The 20,906-nt window shown below is 38.9% G+C and overlaps 1 protein-coding gene across 1 annotated transcript in view; it reads left to right on the top strand.

The window, feature by feature from the left end:
* Window positions 1–488: 488 nt before the first annotated feature.
* LOC103481817 (vinculin) overlaps window positions 489–20,906 on the top strand; it is a gene marked incomplete at its 3' end in the record, with an annotated part of 30,004 nt that continues 9,586 nt past the window's right edge. Inside the window, exons 1-10 of the mRNA XM_008437579.2 lie at window positions 489–656; window positions 12,303–12,373; window positions 14,561–14,711; window positions 15,851–15,959; window positions 16,141–16,263; window positions 16,366–16,526; window positions 19,115–19,205; window positions 19,291–19,438; window positions 20,079–20,232; window positions 20,317–20,492. Of these exons, the coding sequence (XP_008435801.1) occupies window positions 489–656; window positions 12,303–12,373; window positions 14,561–14,711; window positions 15,851–15,959; window positions 16,141–16,263; window positions 16,366–16,526; window positions 19,115–19,205; window positions 19,291–19,438; window positions 20,079–20,232; window positions 20,317–20,492 (1,352 nt within the window). The remainder of the gene's footprint in view (window positions 657–12,302; window positions 12,374–14,560; window positions 14,712–15,850; window positions 15,960–16,140; window positions 16,264–16,365; window positions 16,527–19,114; window positions 19,206–19,290; window positions 19,439–20,078; window positions 20,233–20,316; window positions 20,493–20,906) is intronic.

Genomic DNA, 20,906 nt, shown 5'->3' with positions numbered 1-20,906 from the left:
CTCACCTCCCTTATTGAGATGTAGTTTCCTGTGAGTCATAGCTTCTACGTCTGCGGTGGCAGTACCAAACTTAAACTTTACTTATTATTCAGTGCACAGGGAGAGGAGACACATATTTCCCTTTTAGGACATACGGATCTATTACGTAATTTAGGGAGCACTTGGAACTGAAGCTAGAAAACTCGACGGTGAGGGAGTGGGAGGTCGTAATATTAAGCGACACTACCATTGACCAATGGGACACGAAATTCCCTTTCTACTCGCTCTCTGATTGGTCGGATGGTAGGATGACGCTAAATTCGGGAGTTTTTTTTTCTTTGAGTTGATGGGTTTACAGGAGTAGTTGAAGTCTTCACGCTGTGCCCTGGCTGAAAGAAAGGCGGTTGGCTGCGGTTTTAGCTGCTTTTTCTCGCAGGACTTTTTGTTGCGGGGGAAACTGCCCTAAGTTGTTGGACATTCTTATCGGATAGATATACAAAACTGTCAGAATGCCGGTTTTCCACACGAAGACGATAGAAAGTATCCTGGAGCCGGTGGCTCAGCAAATATCCCATCTGGTGATAATGCACGAGGAAGGTGAAGTTGACGGGAAGGCTATCCCAGATCTGTCCGCGCCGGTGGCTGCCGTGCAGGCGGCCGTTAGCAACCTGGTTCGTGTGAGTAACTTTTCTCCTCCTCTTGTCTATGAAACTCTCAAGTCCAGTCTGATCAGGCTCGGCTGGGGTTGGTAACCCTGCCTACCTGTCGCTTTGTCCCACGTTTTTCACTCTCGAATTGAATTAAACGTTAAAACACGACGCCTTCATCAGCCAGAATACGAATGAAAATCCCCAATTTCCTTGCACGCAACCACAGAGGAGATGTGTGCTGGGTATTAAACTTTTCCTGAAGTGAATAGAGTCGGGGCAAAGGGCAGTGACGCCCTTTTTCCCCTTCAAAGCTTGCCCTGCCCTCCTGAGTAGCTGACTGCCATAGTTCTACGTAGGCACTAGTTCAGTGCTTGAGTGGTGTGGGCAAACTACTGACAGAGGCGGTTCTGKCATGACTGGCACCCTGGACGAACCCGTCCGATAGCCACCACATAAACCACCAAACACACACCTGCCAATAAAAAGAACTAAACTTAAAAGAAACGGAACTAAATGACTTTGATCTGATTTTAACGAGTTGCTAAAAACAACAACAATAAAAGAAAGTTGTATGAAAGAGAGACTTTAATAAAGTGGTGAAATAAAATAATTTTTAATTGATAGCAAGGCAAGTTTATTTAATATAACTATTCATATAGAAATGCAAGAGTATATCAATAAGATAGATTTAAAATGTACTTTGAAACCTGTAAAAACTAGGTAATTAGTTACCTTTTTTATCTTGCCATGAAACATCAAACAATCTTTTATAGATCAGACAGTTAATTGACTTGTAATTGTCCTTCTTATTCAATCAGAAGCTGATCTCCAACATTGAAGAATGGATCTCTTATACTTCAGACAAATATTTCAACAATATTAATCTGTAAATGCTGTAATACAGACAGCTACACGATATCCTTCTTGACCACCATTATAGWCTACAATAACTCTTTGAAGAGTTTTTTAATTAATATGAGTTACAACTTTAATTTCAATTTAACAATAAAATATTTTTGAATTGAATTTAAATCGGTCCTTCATTTTGGGAGATCAGCGATCTGCCGATACATGCATAAGAAACTGATCTTATCCATCAATTTTACTCAGAGGTCTGAAAATGAACCACTGCCTCGTTTTGCTCTGTCATGAGTGAGGGCTGACTGACAGACCCGCCCACCAGGTCATGAAGGCACATGCGCGGCTAACAATACTCACCCTAACATCTTTTCAGACAAAAAATCTGTATAGGAATTGGCAGATCAGGCTTTTTAAAGATTGGTGATTGGCCAGAAAACTGCAATCTGGGATTTTCTCAATCTAACGTGGTCCTATTGCCTAGAAGGCATTGAAAATGTCCASTTTTCATACAAAGTTGAATGAACTCTGAATTGTTCTTATAAATCYTATTTCATTGTATAATGACTTACTTTTTAATGTACTGTGATATTGAAGTGTTTCCTAATTGGGGTAAAGATGTAAAACTTTAAGACATACTGAAATATTGCATTTCCGCCCTCAGTGGAATTTTAATATCTAAATTCTTAGTAATTACACATTTCAGACAGTCATACTTTTAAACATGAAATGAAACACACCCTCTTTCTGCAGGACAGTTACAGTTTTGGGTATCTTTAGAATTAGTTGTGATCTGCCCACAGTGGTGTTTTCACAGTGACACTGGTATGCTATCATTGAAACCATGTAAGGAAATAWTGCCATTTCCTTTTTCTTTGTCTATCACAAGAGACAAACCAAATGTGTTGCTCACCCCGTGTCAATCTTGTTAAGGCAGACTGGCACTGTCAGAGGGTGACACATTTTAAAGCTCATTCTAGCAAAATCGATTTATAAACCAAATTAACCAACATCAGCATATGACATGGATCCCAACTGATCCAAACAAATTACAACCAACTGTGGAAACTTGCCGGTGTGCCTTAAGCAGCTTTAATTGTGTGTCTCTCCACTCTTACAAAATGTATTTTTATCTGAAAATCTGAAGAGTTTGATCCAGTCAGTAACAATCCAGACCTTCAGTACTCTTGTATCTTCTTCTAAGACACTTTTTCCTTCCACTGAACTTCCAATCAGTGTGCCTGAATACAGTACTCTATGAGCAATGGKTTTTTTTTTAATTTTTTATCAGTGATCTTTTATGACTTGCTGTCATTGTGGAGAATGTTAATGACTGTCTGCTAAACAATTGTCAAGTCAGCAGTTTTCCCATGATGGTGTAAGCCATAACATTTCTAGATAAAAATCATTTTTCTGTGATTTTATGCAATTTTATAGCTTTTTGAGAAACAAWTTTCGGCATTCATTAGCTGTATCCTGACATCATTCAAACTAACAGAAGTAGGGTGGCATTGTGGCTTAGTGGTAGACCAACCAAGGTTCTAGTCCTTGATGCAGCTGCCCATGGTTCAATTCACGATCTGGCCCATTTAATGCATGTCTTTTCTCTCTCTACTGTTCTTACTTTAAACTGCTAATTAATATAGCTCCCCAGGGCCACACAATTTAAAAAAGCAAAGTAAAGACTCAAAATATATTCCTTAATCTGAAATAATTCTGAGTTGTAATTTTTGAATGTAACTGCTTAAATAAATGTACTTTAATGATATAATAAATGATTGAGCTGCGCTTGTGTAGGCCTAGCATGTTTCAAGCTTTATTTCTTTGTTTTTGTCAAATCTCCAAAACCTTTGGTCTTGACCCATCATTGTCCATTATTTATGTCTACACCCAACCAGACTTCCTTCCTCTTTGGAGGCAAAAGAGGGGTTAAAAGGTATAGCAATTACTACTAGCACTCCATAAAAATGTATTTTTGCTGCTAGGACCATGTCTTAATCGTTTAATCATGTAGTTATGTGGTAATTACACCCTTTGGGTTTTGGAAACTTGCAGGGAAAAACTGCAGTTTCACTGTTTASAAAGTGCTGCTTATGTTAAGCACAGACAGAATCCCTCAAAGAATATGGAACTTTTTTGCCTTTAGCTTATATTTAACTAATTGTCACCAATATTAGAAAATATTTAAATGTCTGTTAGCTTGTAAAGTTATTCTATTTTGGTTGTAAGACCTGAGATTGTATAGAAAATATGTAATTTAGTTAAGTTTGRACCAGATCTAAATGAGAGGAAATACGACTCAAAATAAAGACAAAATGTTTTTGTCTGTGGGACTCTACTTGAATTGATAACGTTTTGGGTTATGCGGTTCTGCAATAACTGATAAAGCGAGACAGTCACTGCAGCTTTAAATATAGAAACTGTACTGAGCTCTGGCCATCGTATCCTGACACATGAAAACATCTCCCTGCGAAGATGAAACACGCCAGACTCTCTGKACRTTCTTCAATTATAGTCAGATGTTTCTAACAGTGGCCTGAATCAGTGCACGAGTCTGTAATTATTTCCAGTTGCTGTAGCAACATTACAACATGGATAGTGTTATGAGATCATTGAAGTCGGTTTGGAGATGTAATTGCTTTTGGTTTCAGTCTCCTGAGTCACAAACGACTAAGCTTAAGCTTAAGAGGAAAAACATACTGTGCGGCTTTTATCTGTGACTTTTTCCATGATTTTATTTGCTTGACTTTAAGRTGGTGGTTCTAACAGGCAATACCTCTGGATGAGGAGATTTAGCAGCTTAATTACATTTCATACATTTCAGAATATTTAGTTAAGGTCTACACAAATAGATTGTAGTCCTTGTCAAAAACCATATTCAACATTGTTACTAAAGATTATGRATGTATTGTTTTAAAAAATTAAGTTTCATGGTGTGCTACTGAAGGACTTAAACCTGTCTAAGATGATAAGGTGCACTTTTTTTAGAGCTTGGATGTACAGCTGTAAAACGTCAGCGATGAACCCAGGAACTGAAAGTTTGACATGACCACAAACTGGTTGTCTGTTTAACCAGCGACTGATCAGTTGTCCTCGGCATGATTTGTTRTCGTCGGGGCAATGAGAGAGACCTCAATTAGAAATGAATGTAAGGAATGTGAAGAAATTCCAACGAGCCAGGACATAGCCCCCCCCACTCAGAGGCGGGGGGTAAAGTAGATTCTTTGGATCACTTTTTTTTAATAAGTGGATTTAAAGAACAAGAAGCCTACGCTGAAAAAACTTGTTTGGGTTAAAAGAAGCAGGTCACCGACATTTCTTTGACTGCTTGCTGTGAGGAAAATTCTCTGATTGGTGTACAGTCTGACCAACACTTGTGCAATGACCTTGTGTTTACGACACAAATGGTTGTTGCGGCAGCAAGCTAATGTAAGAAATATTCTAATAGAATAGTGCGACCTTAAGCAATACTTCTAGAGAAAAATAATGAGTTTTTGCAAACCTACTTTGTGAAACATGTTTGTGGTGCTTTGGAAATGCTGTTCCTCAGCAGGGACTAGAAAGCTGCTTATGGGARGATGGAGCTATTCAAAAATACTTTCTTTATCCCAAAGGGAAAATTAATATCACTGATTATGTCATTCAAGCATCTCCAAAAAGCCACTGTGGACAGAAAGACTCTGGTAGCTGTCAGTCTTGCAACAAATCTGAAGACTGTTGCTGTATGACAGTCAAAGCATGCTAACAGCCCAAGACCAGGTGTTGAAATGAAAAACAGTTGAAGGTTAATGAATACTTTTGCAAGGTAGTGAAACAACAAGAACCCAGTTGCTAGGCAGATCTTTTATATATATATGTATTGAATTAAATGGCTCTTTTAAATAGTTTCCTGGTTGAGTGGATGGAAGCACAGTTTTGTCTTGCTCAATAATCTTCTTCTTGACTTTTAGAGGCCCGTTTTACTTCATTACCTTTGCGGGCTGATATWTTTTTTTTAAGGGTAGTTTAAAAGAATGCAGGGGATGTTTGAGGCAAAGTTTTGTCATGACATGACTTTTGGATTCTTCTGTGTGTAGTATATTTACTGGCTATGCGGCAACATCTCTGAGATTACAGAATATTGCGGTGTTTTATGCAAGACCAAAAATATGCAGCAACTGGAAGAACGGAGGCGTTGATGGAGAATTCAGTCGGCACAATGCAACGTTGTTGCAACACAGGCAGCACGTCACAACTTCTCGAAAGTCGGGAATATTAAAGGAAATTGAGATGATTCAAAATAAGGAAGTATTTTTGTAAGATTTTGCGGTTTTTGATTAAATATACAAATAATAATAATGGTTGTAGTAATTTAAATGAAMATTTTTTTGCTGGAAACCTTTTCAACATGGGAAGCAAATTCATGCAGTGACTTGTGCCGTAAACGCATACAAACACACACCATGCTAGTTGACAATTGATTCTACTTGCCRCTTGATTATGTCATCTTGGAAACAGTCCAGTCCAAGTTGGGGGATTCCATTGAAATGAGATCATATTTTCTGACTGAAGGCATGAATCCCTAAAGGGTTCATGCTGCACCTGTGGTCATTTTGTTTCTCTTCAGGAAGATGATTTGTCAGGATGCAGTGACTTGGAGGAGTGTGTTGAAAAGGAAACTCAGGAAGCCAAGTCAGGAAGGCCAGTCAGCTGTCTCCTCCAYTCGGGACTTGATAGTGAGCCAGTTCTAGGAAAAACCCATTGCTTTGTTTATCTATAGCCTCTGTGGCGACTAATCTTGACACAGAGTAAAATGCACCTGCGTTGAGCTCCATTTATTTATTGATTGGAAAACATCAACTTCCAAAGTTAATGTGAAATATTGGAATAAAAGCTGTCATTGCAGAAAACTAGTTCTTGCTTTTGGACCTCAGGAACTCCAACATGTCATTGCACATAGAGATAAAAATCAGTATGCTGTTATYATTAGAGTATATTCAGCAGCCAGCTGCACAAAACCTACTTCCTTTTTCAGATATTTTTCTGTTCTTTTCTGTCTGCAACATGACATTTTTAGTCTAGAATCTGAAACAGATTCTASACTAAAAATGTACATTTCGGCTCAATGCCTTATGAAAAACAGACCAACAGACGTTTGACAGAAATGTTTCCTGTTATTGTGTATTGGCGACTACTGAACGTGTTCAAAGCAACGTCCGTATCTGCACTATCTGCAAAGGGCTCGACTCATTACTTTTTAACGTCATCTGACTTCATCCTTTTTAACTATTCAAGTTCATTTTATTCAGTGAGACTAGAAGTCTGAGTTATCACCATAATACTAAATTTGGTCTATTTGCATCCATGATTAATGAGCCTAAATTAAGTAGTCCAGTAGTTCTCCAACTTTCTAATGGTACTGTTGAGGTACTTTGTAGTACAGTTAAAGTTAACAGCAAAGTATCATACTTTTAAGTAGCATACTAACAGATTATTTAAAACAACAATACAGCATAGTTTGGGGTTTGGAAGGTTGTTATGGCCTGACCTCAAAATCGAACATGGCTATCTTTAGTGATTAAAGCCACAGTAAAATAGTGGAACGTTTTTATCTCAATAAATCTTTGACAAGCATCGTACTGTGCATTTACCTCTAGTGAAAGTGTATTCACTAAATCTCATGACTCCAGACTTATTAATTCCTCAAAATTCCAACTTTGGGAACTACGAGAATAAATCAGTTTTTACAAACAAATATAAAAATTATGGCATAATAATGCAAAGTTATTGACATGGTTGTCTTGGGATGGAAACGGTATACGTTACCAGCTCCTTCTCTTCCGTATCAACTTTGCTAAAATGAATAATACACAATCATCTAAATATACTTTTAATATATCCTATATTTGAAATTACCAGCCTTATCTCAATAAATAAATGTAAAACAAAAATCGTCAGCTGCCCTTGCCTGTCAGCCGTGTTTGTTTTGGGGAAAATCCACAGCTTGGATACATTTTCTCTGACTGTACTTTCTGATATCAGGATTCCCCAACACTTGATGAACTGTTAAGCTCCTGTAACATGAGATACTCGCGACATACTCTCCCGGGCTGCAGGAGCTGTTTTTGCCGTGGCCAATGAGGCCGCTTGATTTGTGCCTTTCATCACCTCAGACACACCGCGTGGAGCTGCTGCTTCCAGAGCCAAATTAATAAATAACGTCTGACAGGGTTTGACAGACTCGTGATAAAGGCATCCACCTTCAGTTCAGCCTCTCAGTCATCTTAYTCCTTAATGGTCAATTGATATTTTAATAAATGAAAAACCAAGTGGCTGTAAGGTGATTAAAGGTRCATGAAAGGATGCAGTGTAATAATCAGTGTATGGCTGCAGCTAATGATTATTTTAGGAATCAATTATTCTGGTGATTAATCGGATAAAAWWWWATKKATACATTTTACAGACTTTTCATTYAACTTGATTTCATTTTACTTCATTTAACTAGCCTTTCATTTAAGCCTTTTTTTAAAATAAGGTATTAGAAATACATTAAGATGCAAATAAATAAATAATAATAAAAAATACATTCTTGTTGCCAAAATGAAGTAACATTCCTTTAGTGAATTTGAAGTTAAAACTATGCCACTTGAGGAGTTTTGGGTAAAACAAAGCATATACCAGTTGTCAATTAATCGGTTATTAAATTTGTTGACAATTTATAATTGATTAATCACGATTAAGCCGAAAAATAGCTTTAGCCTTAAATCACTGCCTCACTTTTGAAGACATAAATCTTACCAACAGCCAGAAACACAAAATCAATCCTTTTCGCTGTTGGTAACAATGCTTGCCATCATATATCGTTGTGGTCACTATGACTGTTGGAGCATTGTGTCGAAGCTTCCCAACATGTAAAAGGGCAGTCTGTGTCCTCCTGGCAGCCTTGAGGTTGTCACTGTGGCCTTTATTCTCTTCTTAGAAGGATGGGTCACTGTTAACAAAGCCAAGTCTGTTCCAGAAGAGCAGCCACTCTATCAAGCTACTTCACAACAACACAGGGTTTCTGCAATCGCACTCTTGGGTGGTAAAAGGACTGCCAGTGTTTCCAATCCAGGCACAAATGGTAAATGACACTGACAGCCATTGATACTGTGCGGCAGCTTGGAACAAGAGGATGAGTCTGTGAAAAKTTTTAAGAAGGTGGAAGTGAACAGCTGCCTCTTCATGATGCTATTCAGGGAAGATGGTATTTTGGTGTGGTTGGGGTGGTGTCTTGCATCAGGTCTTTCTCTCCCTTTAAAGTTTCCCATCTTCACTAGTTATTTCTGCTCCTTCAAATCAAGGAGTTTAATTATTGTTTTTCTCCCAACATCTCTTGTAGTTTAAAAATATCACTCTTGGATGTGTGGAACTATTAATAAAGACAAAGTCACCTGCTTTTGGTATTTAGAGTACATGGTCCGGAAGCATGACGGAGGCTCAGAATAGTAAAACGCTTCAGATGCTGCTTGACAACAACGGCTAAAAATTAAAATCCTAATGGGCCGCAGCTGCTGACTGTTTTAGCTCTGCAGACAACAGGAAGCGGCTGTGAAGGAAAGAGGAAAAGGAAGACGATGATGACCTGTTGAAAACACACTGAGCGTCAGATTTGCTCAGTTTCAAAGGTTCCTGTATGATACTTTTGGGAAAACATGACCCATTAACACAACTTGCATTCAGCCTTCTGTTTTGTTCTCTATTAATCTTTTCTTTTTTTTCTTTCTCCAGCATGCAGTTCAGACCATGTCTGAACTTGACTGGAAGTAGTGCTATCTTAGCTCAGTTCTGAAAAGAAGAAAATGCAAGCTTCTTAGTCGAGTGTRTCACTACGTCTTTGATGTCAAAAAGCCAGTTAGTGTGGTTTGACTCTTGCATTGCTGGTTTATCTGAAGWCGTTTCTTTATCTTGACATTATCTCTAAAGTGCTTTGCAAAGCTAAGCTCTTCAGTCATCTTGAACTTTTACTTTTTGTCATGCAACAATCGTACACTTCAATATATTTGTGACTTTTGTAAAATAGCCACTTAAATAGTGCATAATAGGGGTAGTGAAAAGAAAAAGATGCACCATTTATAACAKTTAAAAATGGTCTTAATTCTGGTGGGCATTTATGCTTGGCACCTTTGCTCTAAGCCCTAAATAAAACCAAAGGGAAGTGATTGCCTTTAAAAATGATCTAATTTGTAAAGTCAATCTTGGCCAGTGGAGAGTAAGACTTAAGAGGTTTGTGAGAGAAAACCGTAGTGAAGAAATGCTAACATGTAGATCTTCTTAGGTGGGAGAATCTGTCAACATAGAAACTATTGGTGATGCACAACACAAAACTGACCTTTATGGTGGCGTGAGAATCAAAAAGCCATTTGTGACAGTCTTTCTTGGCTGTCACAAGCCGAGTAGGAGCCACAGCACATGTGGAAGAAGGTGCTTTGATCAGATAAGATTAAGATGAAACTTTTATTACAAATAAGCCAGGATGAAACATGGTGGTGGCAGCATCATGGTGTGGGAATGCTCTCCTTCAATGGGGATAGTGAAGTTGGTCAGACTAAACGGGGAAAGATCCATTTTCTTTAACTTCAAAACTAACATTGAAGCTGAAGGTAGTCATGTGACAAAATAAGCAAAAGTTCAAGGTCTACTTCTGTTGCATTTACGTTTGATATGTTTTGCATACACTCTTAGTAACAGCCCTCYGTCATTTGAGTAAGTTGTTTTTAATTTGAGGAACTCTTGATAACTRATRTCAGATGTTCTGCAGCAAATCTACTCACAAATTCTACGTAGAAATGGTTTCTTAATGACGGAAGACATTCCTAAAATATTTAAATACTCACCCAAACAGGGAGTTAAACACTTAAATYTGCCAAAATAACTTGGGTTGTTGTCGTGGTTTCTGACTTTAGGCTAGAAGTACTCATTAGTGGAAAATCATGGTAGCTCAGTGGGATGACTTCTTCTGTTAAGCTCTAGTTTGGCRCAAGCTTTAGCCCTAATTTATGACCCCCTGGTTCCTCAGGGTCCCTGAAGCGCGGCGAAAACAGGGTGAGAAATGCATGCTTGCTCTCCTTCAACACTGCCTCCATGCTAACCAACTGGAATGACTCTGCTACTGCCTGGAGGCTTGTTTATTAACAAGCAACTCTCAGAGTAGTAGAGAGACGACATCCTGAATGATCAGCAGGAAATGGTCCATTTCCTGCTGCAGACGGACAATTTGGTCAACTTCGATACAGACTACTTATTGCTTTAAAACTGATGTCTTAAAACACACATGTGCCACTAATGTTCAAGCACGTCACCRAAATTTTAAAGTTAAACATGATGAGAGATATTGGGCTTATTGTTATAAATGGAAACAAGTTAATTTTAGTGAGAATGAGCTCATTTACTTTAATACCAACACAATCATCTTTATAGTATGACTCATATTAGCTCAACCACGATCAGTTAACTTGGGTGAGTTGTCTCCCCAGATGTGAGGTCATGAAACASTTTGGAATATGTGCTCAGCTGCTCTTTACATTATAACTCTGTCCCTTTCTCTTTCCTTGGTGGAAAAGCAGTTTGTTCTCAGATTCTACAAATACTGTGCCTTGCAAAAATACTCAAATCCCTAACATTTAACATTTAGCTTTTGTGTATTTTGTTGGGTTTTCATGTGATGGACCAGCACAAATTAGAACATAATTGTGAAGTGGAAGGACAGAAAATCCAGTGTGACAATTTGTCTATAAATGTTACCAATGTTGAAAGTAGTAGTTCACATGTGTAATTTTTATCTAAACCCTGTCTGTTCAGCTCTAAATCCAGCTGTTATATGAAGGTCTCAGATGTTTGTTATGGAAACACAACAGACAGTTGATACTACAGGGGAGAGTTGAATTTGTTATCTGGAATTGTAAAATGTATGATCAGTCTGCAAATCTGCAGACCTAAACAGTAGGCAGAGGAAGTAGAACATTTAGTTTGGGCTAAGAGGACCATGGGGTCTGTRGTTAACCTGCAGAGATCCACAGGACAACTTTTACTCGACAAATCAGGCCTTCATGGAAGACCGAGAAGAACAAAGCCATTGTGAAATGTGAGCAATAAGAAGTATTGCTCATATTTTCCCATGAACTTTGACAGTCAGCCTCAACGACAAGAGATTAAGGATCACCRATGTAGGGGACAATGCTAACAWCTRGGAGAAGTTGCTCTGGTCAAAKGAGACTACAGCTGATTTTGACCAATAATGTCTAACACAGTGTGTGGAGACAAAAGAAGGTTAAACAAGTTCCAATCAGAGTAATACTGGAAGAAAATGGATAAAGCCTAGACAACATCTGAGCCTGGGGCAGAGGGTCACCTTCCAGCAAATCAACTCTGAACCAAGCAAACCATGTAACCTCATGCACTARAAAACTACAACAAAACAATTTCCTTAGTGCTTAAATAATTAGCATGGTGATATGCAGTGTTATCTACATACTGGTAAATGTCTCCRAACAACTTCCTTAGGCTATCAGAAGATAAAACTGCTTTTAGTTGGCTCTGTTTTTGATTTTCGTTCAGGGCTTTTACACAACTTCACTGGATTGCGTTTGCCTCACAATTTCCAGAATATAAGTACATGCTAGAAATAAACAACAAATGACGAGACAKATGTTTTTAGTTTGATTTTTAATTATTCTTACCTTACTTTGATTAGGAAAAGCTGTGATTGCCAAAATGTGGCAGGATTGAAGGGCTACTGATCTGACTTAAAATAAATATTTGCRGCAGGTTAATTAACAATGCATCTGTGTTTTTCAGGTTGGAAAGGATACCGTGCAAACAACAGAGGACCAGATCATGAAAAGGGATATGCCACCAGCCTTTATCAAGTAAGCAGCAAATTGGCACAGAAATAYTAACTAATGCTTAATTCTCTTCTCTCTAGTGTGGTATCCTAGCCTCTCTTTGGCTTCCTTTCTTTCTTTATCTGTTGCAGAAATGGTTGGCTGTGCCCAGACMAAGGTCAGACATGGCATGTTAAGTGCCTCAGAGTCTTGCTCTGGTACTCAAATACTTTTATAAGCGAGGAGTTGCTTTACCTTCCAGGAGGAAGGCCATATTGGTCATTAGCTTCTGATGCTGCTTTTGTATTTTTATGTATGTCTAAAAAAAGCCACTTTTTTTGTTTTACATGAGGAAAAAGCTGTAAAGTGGGGGCTTCTGAGAGTCTCATCCCAAGGTCAGGGATGAGACTCATCGGCACGCACAGGTCGTCAGGTTTAACACATTTGGCGCCTCAAAGTCACTTCGTCACCCTGTCGTCATCCATCAGCACGTGCTGGAATGCAAACCCTTCTCCCTACTAAATATAGTGCTAGACGGAGCCTGGATTGCATGGCTTTTTTTTATTTTTTTATCTGGTGCATGCAGAAAAACGTCTTGCTCACCCTCCAGAGACTCCCATCAGTCTCAGTCATCATTGCGCTGTATATAAAAGCCAGAAGAGACAAAAACGAGCAAAGCCCTTTCTGTTTGGCTTCGAAATGTGGAAAACGCTCATAAAGTTCGTCTTCCTACGGTTTGCTCYAGGCAGAAGTAGGAAGTGTGGGAACTGGGAACACATGCAGGTCCTTGGCTTGTTGCCTGTTTCCATGCACAGACACGCTGCTTGTACAATGCAGGTGGCATGCATGACAGTGAATCACTCAGCTGAGCTGGCAGATTTTCCTGCTCTGGGGATCACTGGGTACATCGTACCCAGGAGGGAACTATTTGAATAATTTATATTCCTCTGGAAGCTGCATAGGCTGCTATRAGATTCTAATGGCATGATAACCTTCAGCTAAGTGGCAGGGTTACACCGTATTTCTACAAATATCTAACATAAACTGTATGCATGATTTACTTGCTTTCATTTAAAGTAGAAGACGTCAAACATATTGCTGAAACATATTGCTGTTGACTCTTGGTTACATAATTATCTATTGCCAACTGTAGTTTTTTGTGACCTGAAAAATGTCTGAATTTGTCCTCTCTTTGCAAGTGAGGGAAAGGTGTTTTAGCCTTCTTTCAGCYAGCTGACCAGCAGTGCACCGTAGCAAGTGGGGAGTGGCAACACTTACTCTGCTCCATACAGTCAGAGAAGGCTAGAGTTGCTACAGTTTGAAACGGCAATTTCAAAATAAGATCAGTGTATTCTTAGACGCTGGCTCATGATAACCGTAGGCTGATGTTAAACAGACCAATTCAGAATATCCACTTTGACTTTGTGTTTTTTGTCTACAAGTCAAAGTGAAGAGATTTTTGTAATGTCTTGTAATCAAGAATCATCTTTGTCTTTGGTGTCACTGTTTTTATTTTTTGGGAAACTTTATGGAAAAGTTTACTCTTCTATGAGTGTGTGTGTGTGTGTCCCAAAGTATAGAAGGCCAAACAAAATTACTTCCAGCTGTACATCATCTAAAACCATGAAGTCTCATCAGAACTGTTGTGCAAAATATATTGGATTCCAGTTGCTCCTTTGCAATATTCATATTGTGATGATGACACCTGCCACCTCTAATTTGAGAAATAGTTGTGAATGGTGTGAAACAACTTTCCTTCTTGTAAGAGTACYTGGTATTATGAAAACTTTGTAAGATAGAAAGAATGCAATCAAGATGGCTTCAATAACAATTGCACTGTTTTTATCCATCCAAAGTCATATTCACAATTGTTAACTGAAAAAACAAAACTAGAGAAAATACGTTTTTATTCCTGCACTGCAAAGATAACAAGTCTTTGCATTTTCTTTTAAGTTCAGATTTATGTAGATTCTTTTGTGTGTTTTTAACACTTTTAGAGAGGACGATTAGATRACGACTCCTGAGCTTCACATTTTCATTTTTTGTATTTTCATGAATGAGATTAAAACAATGCAAGAAGAGACAATAAAATTGTCAATTTTGGACCAAAGTTTCCTCAGACAGATGATGATACTCATCAGGTTTCTGGAGAGCTGCCATCAGCACTACTTCCTCCTAAACATTTTCTTTTCCTCCAACTGGTGATCATATCAATTACTTTCTGCTTCCCAGAGTGGAGAATGCCTGCACAAAGCTGGTTCAAGCTGCCTCCATGCTGAAAGCTGACCCGTACTCTGTTCCTGCTCGGGATTACCTCATCGATGGATCTCGAGGCATTCTGTCTGGCACATCTGACCTGCTCCTCACTTTTGATGAGGCAGAGGTATCGATTCATTCATTTGTTTGTTGTTTTTTACATTTTACACTTCAACTCTCTGGCCCACTTCCCTCAGTAAAATCAGGGGGGAGACCTTTAAGTCTAGTATTTTACTTTGGTTGCACAAGTAGCTATAAGCCCTCGCCCTTTCCATGTTTGTCTACTTGCAGGGGTTTACAACCTGCAGCCCAGGAGCCATAGATAACTAATGCTTTTATGTAATAGATGCTGAAGTCTTCAGTAGTTTTCAATTTTTTCTAAAAGTTGCATTGAATTTCTACAACAGAATAAGACTAAATGTACCAGTGTCGATTTTTTTTTAGATATATTTTTCCTCTCTTTACATAATTTTTCTTAAATGCCACCATCTCATTGAACAAAATGAACAAAYGTTTTGTCTTGAAACAAAACTTTAAAATTTAAAAATGACAGATTTTCTGTTGCAGATATTTATCAAAAACTATAAGTTGTCTGGTTTCAAAAGGTCAGGCAACATTTGTGACTGAATGAGTTTTATTTAGATGCACTGAGGGGAAAAATTACTCTTTGGATTGGAAAGATTACAGATCTAATGGTCTAACGATTTCCTGATTAATCTGTCCTGGAAATTTCATGATCATAAATCCCTTCTTTGAAGAGCTGAGTTTAAAATGGAGCTTTACTGGTTTTGCCTTTTATGCATCCACCTCAAAAAGCCCTTGAAAAGTAAGTAAACAAGTCTGAGGACCTCTCCATATTTCTGTCTGAAAACCCCTGAATCAAACAAGGGTGACATCTGTCAGCCCCATCCTTCATTTCAGCACAGGGACAGTAACAGACCGGGAGAAGTTGCTGATCAGCGCTCTAGAATCACATATCAAATACTCTGACAAGTCTGCAGGAGTCAGCAGGAGTCGTCAGTCAGCGATGCCATCATGTTTTTGCAATGCAGCTCAGGGACCTCGCTGGATAATAAAGCAGTGACTCCAGCAGTCTGTGGAACTGAAGCGATTCCAGACAAAGTGGTTACAATGTCAGTAGGAAGCTTTGTTGGAGTATAATTAGAGGGAATCTGTTAAGGGAAAAGGGACCAGTCATGTTTACATAATCAGTACTTTCTCAGAATTGTGTCTGAATCGGCCTTTGTCGTTGCTTCACTGTCGCAGGTCCGCAAAATAATCCGTGTGTGCAAGGGCATCTTGGAATATCTGAGCGTGGCAGAGGTGGTGGAGTCAATGGAGGACTTGATCACATACACAAAGAATCTGGGCCCAGGTCAGTCTGCAGCATCATAAAGACTGGGGAACAGAGACAAACTGCCCTACAAATGTTTATAGCAGGGTTGCGTTATTAAACCACAGCCCGAATTTTGAACATTTCAGTGTGCCATTTGATTAATTAAATAGTAAATCAGAGAAAATGTCACTAGAAAGTCTGCAAATTGTCCACTTTACAGGTATGACAAAGATGGCAAAGATGATCGATGAGCGCCAGCAGGAGCTCACACATCAGGAGCATCGTGTGATGCTGGTCAATTCCATGAATACGGTCAAAGAGCTGCTGCCCATCCTCATCTCAGGTAACCACACTGACTTCTTTTTGTCTTGACATAAGTTTATTTTGTTCCCTGTGTTTCTTGTTGATGAGATTTTTATTTATTTATTTTTTTTTACTCGGTTAGGTATAAAAATCTTTGTGACGACAAAGACATCTGGGAGCCAGGGTGTGGAGGAAGCCCTGAAGAACCGAAACTTCACTTATGAGAAAATGAGCGCCGAGATAAATGAGATCATCAGAGTGCTGCAGCTCACATCCTGGGATGAAGATGCCTGGGCCAACAAGGTGGGTCCAACAAGTCTGAGCTTACAGCTTAAGGAAAAGTTTAATTATGGTCACTCTGTTCAGTGCATTAATTCACTATGATTCATTTGCTTTTCTAGTTTTATAATTTTTTTTAAATGTGTTTTCTTTCCATGTTCCTGGCTTCCACCGTTCCTTCCTTGTGTCTTTACTTCCTCAAATCCTTACTTTCCACCTTTGTGTCTTTTCTTCTTCTCTTCCTGTCTGTTTCCCCCCCGATTCTGTATTTAAAGGCTGTTCACTGTAGAAATATTTGCCTTAAATTCAAAGTGAATTTTGGAAGGACCGAGAAGTCTGGAAGCCATAGTCTGGAAAAATCKGGCAGTTTTACAGAAAACAYGTAGCGCTCGTCCTCATTGCGGAGAATCTCAGTGACTGCTGAACAGCTGTACAGTCAGCAGCCTTTGTTTAAATTTTTTTTTATTAGTATTTTATTAAAAATGTTGGAGAAGCTGGATTTTGGGTTTTCATTAGTTGTAAGCCAGAATCATTAACATCAACGCTTCAAATACATTGTGTGTAGTGAATCTTTGCAGTGTAGGGGTTTTCTGTATTATGTAACTCAAAGTATATTTTTCAAGGACATTCTAACTTATTGAGCTGTGCTAATAATTGATAATGTAGCAGAAAAGTCTAAAGTGTGGTGAATCAAGAGTCCTTGTACAATCGGTGCGCTTCCTGCTGCTTTTCTGTCTTAAAGTTTTGTGAAATGTTTTTCCTGAAACTCTTCCATCTTTGTTGACACTTATTTTTTTCCCCCTTGCTCCTCTTTGGTATGTTTAGTTAAATGCTTGCATTTATGTTGTTCTTCCTTTCTTTTCACTGTTTGTTCTCACTTCACCCCCTGTAGAAGGTAAGCCCCTCCCCCACCTCTGTCACGCCCTGGTTGTGCAGCAGCATGTCTGACAGATGAGTGAGCTGCTTTGTGCTCTGTGGTGCCTCTGTGTGCTTCAGTTGTTAGACCGCTATGAGACTAAGAGACGTTAGTTTTAATGTTTAGAGTTTAAGGGTTGAATTTCTGAYGTGTTGATATAAGGAGTGTTTCTTTTGCTCTGTATCAAGAGTTTGTATCAACATGCRAGACCCTTAAACACCGCCTCATCCTTATTGATTGACCTGAGTCATGCAGTATTGATTTTGGTGTCATTAAGGAGAGTTCTCTGAGGGTTTACATCTTCTTATCATGGATATCAGGTTTCTCCTGATGGTGGATGCACACAGAAAGCTTTTTATTTGAATCCAACAAATATTTGCCCAGTTTCCTTGGAAATGAACACTAAACATGCACATTTCTTATCGTTTATGCCATCTGTCACTCACATGAGACAAATCATGCAACTTGAGTTTAATTTGACATGCAATCAGTGGCATTGCAGAAAAAATCCTGTCAGCTTTTTAAGTTTACATAAGCGGCTTTTTCCAAACTGGCAAACTCCTTAGAGGTTACATTAGTGAAGCAGCTGCGCGAACTGAGTGTTTGAGCAGGAAAGTAATAAACCCACACTCCGTTGTCACTTCACACCTTTGTACTTCCTGTTTTTTTCCTTTTTTTTTTTACTCTGCCTTTACCTCATGCTATGCACTAAACAGGATGCTGCCATTAATGTGCTAGATTTAGGCAGTTTTATTTTAAAAGTCAGGTTTCTGCTTGGTCTGGAAAAAATAATATAAAGAGAGAATAGAGTGTGAAAAACTATTTTTATTTCTAGACTTCTTATTTCATTACGTAATCCATATATTAATCCACTCATGCTCATCTGCAATCTGTCCATCCATTCATCCATTCCATCCATCCCTTTTCCATTCATTTGTCCACACATCCTTCCATTTGTTTGCCCATCTGCCCTTTTTTCTCTTGTCTGAGAATCCAGACATGAAACCTTCGTACGCTAGACAGCAACAGTAGAATAAAAAAAAAAATCCATAAAGTTTATTCCTTAAAACACAAGTACAATTTCTGGAAATCTGTGTGCAAATTATGAAACGTTGATATGAACCCTTTTAATCGCTCAGTTAGAAATTTGATTTACATCTGAGATTAAATCATGAAGACTGGAGCTGCTATATGAAGAAATGTGTTTTCCTAATTTCTGCTGTTCCTCAAGAAAAGAAAGCGAAMGTATCTTTTTACAGCCAACAGGACTCTGCTTTGTTTGGACTTCAACAATGACAGGTCTCATTGTTGAATCTGTGGCTGCTGGAAGGACTATATTTCCATCCACTTTGAGAGAGATGGAACAACATTTAGCTTTTTATTATTTTTTTTAGTATGATACTCCATTTAGACCGCTGATCATGAAGCAAGATGCATGGTTTGGATTGTTTTGCCTGATGGATGGTAATGATGCTTGTCGTATGGATTTTAACAAATGTTTCTTTTGCTAAAACCAAAATAGCAGTTTAACCAATACAGAACGTACACTGATCAATTAACAGGCTCAAAATATAAAGCCTGTRAGTGAAAAATAGATTTCGTAATTATTAATTAGCATATGATTCAAGGAGAGAAAAATAAAAAAACAAGGTATGATCTGGAAATGAAGATACATTTTGTTCTTTCCCATCTAAAGGACACTGAGGCCATGAAGAGGGCTCTGGGACTGATTGATTCAAAGATGGCTCAGGCTAAAAACTGGCTGAGGGATCCAAACGCTCCACCAGGTAGACAGAAAACGCATCYCGTTGATTCTATGACTTGTCTAGGAAGATTATTGGTGGATCTTACTCTGCTTTGTTGGACCTACAGGSGACGCCGGCGAGCAGGCCGTCCGTCAGATCCTGGACGAAGCTGGGAAAGTCGGTGAGCTCTGTGCTGGGAAGGAGCGCAGGGACATCCTGGGAACGGCCAAGACTCTGGGTCAGATGACCGACCAGGTGTCTGAGATGAGGGCAAGGTAGATGCAGGAACAATTCATACTTTCACTCAAACACAAAGTTGTGCACAATTGTAATTGGAATACTGAAACAAAAACGAAATATTTAGCAGATTTTTAATCTGTAAAAAAATAGACAGACATATATTTTCCTGTGCTGATCTTTCTTGTGAAATCCAATTAAAATACTGGATAAAAGTGGGTTATGCTAGAATTGGGTAATAACTAGTTACAAAGAAAAACTTTTTGGAGAATTTTTACAGCACTGTACTTTTTACTTGAGTCATTTTATTATGAAGTATCGTTATTCTTAGTTGAGTAAAATATCTGAATACTCAATCCACTGTGAGTAACTTCACTGAATGAAAAACAGACATGTTTTAATTAAAAGTTCACCAGACACAGACACCTAGAGTTTTTAACATTTTATAATTATTTATATACATTATTGTCATTTTGATCTTTAAATGTCTATTGTTTACTTTTATGTGAGTAAAAATATGTTGAAGTAGGGCTACACTTRAGTACAATTTTGTTTTGGTTCTCTACCCACCTCTGGTTTTGCTTTTGCAAGGATCTGCGTTATCCCAAAACCAGAGTACAAGGCTTAAACAGTGGTGGTGTAAAAGCTCAGTGATGTTGCACGTTTTGCCCCYGCCAGAGGTCAAGGAGCATCGCCAGCTGCCATGCAGAAGGCTCAGCAGGTTTCCCAGGGGCTCGACGTTCTGGCCGGCAAGGTTGGCAACGCCGCTCGCAAACTCGAGGCCATGACCAATTCCAAGCAGGCCATCGCCAAAAGGATCGACGCTGCACAAGTGAGTCAGCAGATCTGAGTCCACAAAACGGAGATTCAAACAGTCTCTTCATTGTGCTCGACTGGTTTTGGTGTCTTTGCACAGAGCTGGCTTGCAGACCCTCATGGCAGCCCAGAGGGAGAAGAGAATATCAAGGCCCTCCTCAATGAGGCCAGAAAGATTGCAGACATGTGTGAGGATCCCAAAGAAAGAGAAGAGATTTTGCGCTCTGCTGGAGAGCTGGCCGCCATGACTGCCAAGCTGTCTGAACTCAGAAGACAGTGAGTTACTCCGGGCTTATATCTGTCTCAGTAAAAACCCAGTTGGTCTATTTTYGTACACAGTTACAGCTCCTCACATACTTTCTTCMAGAGGTTAAATCATTCCTGTATTTGTAGACAGGCTTCCTACACTGTCTGGAAAAGTTAGGAGCTTGATATCTGCTCTGGTTAAGCACAGAAAATAAAATGGGATTATAAGGTACTGAACTGATTTTCTGTATCATTACTTAAATATTTACTGTCCTCTCTTTCGTCATCTCTTCCCTYTTTGTGTCTTTCCTTCCTTTTTTTCTTATTTTGTCTTGTGTCCTTCCTTWTTGGGGCCTGCCATAGCAATGGATAGGCAGGCACCTATTGTTCTACACCTCAAAATAACTGCCTCTTCCTAGTACCGTTAATGTGGCTCGTACCACT

Source organism: Poecilia reticulata, linkage group LG19 (assembly GCF_000633615.1).
Source record: "Poecilia reticulata strain Guanapo linkage group LG19, Guppy_female_1.0+MT, whole genome shotgun sequence".
Lineage (NCBI taxonomy): Eukaryota > Metazoa > Chordata > Actinopteri > Cyprinodontiformes > Poeciliidae > Poecilia > Poecilia reticulata.
The sequence above is the reverse complement of the archived record's forward strand: the minus strand, read 5'-3'. Positions and strand labels throughout refer to the sequence as shown.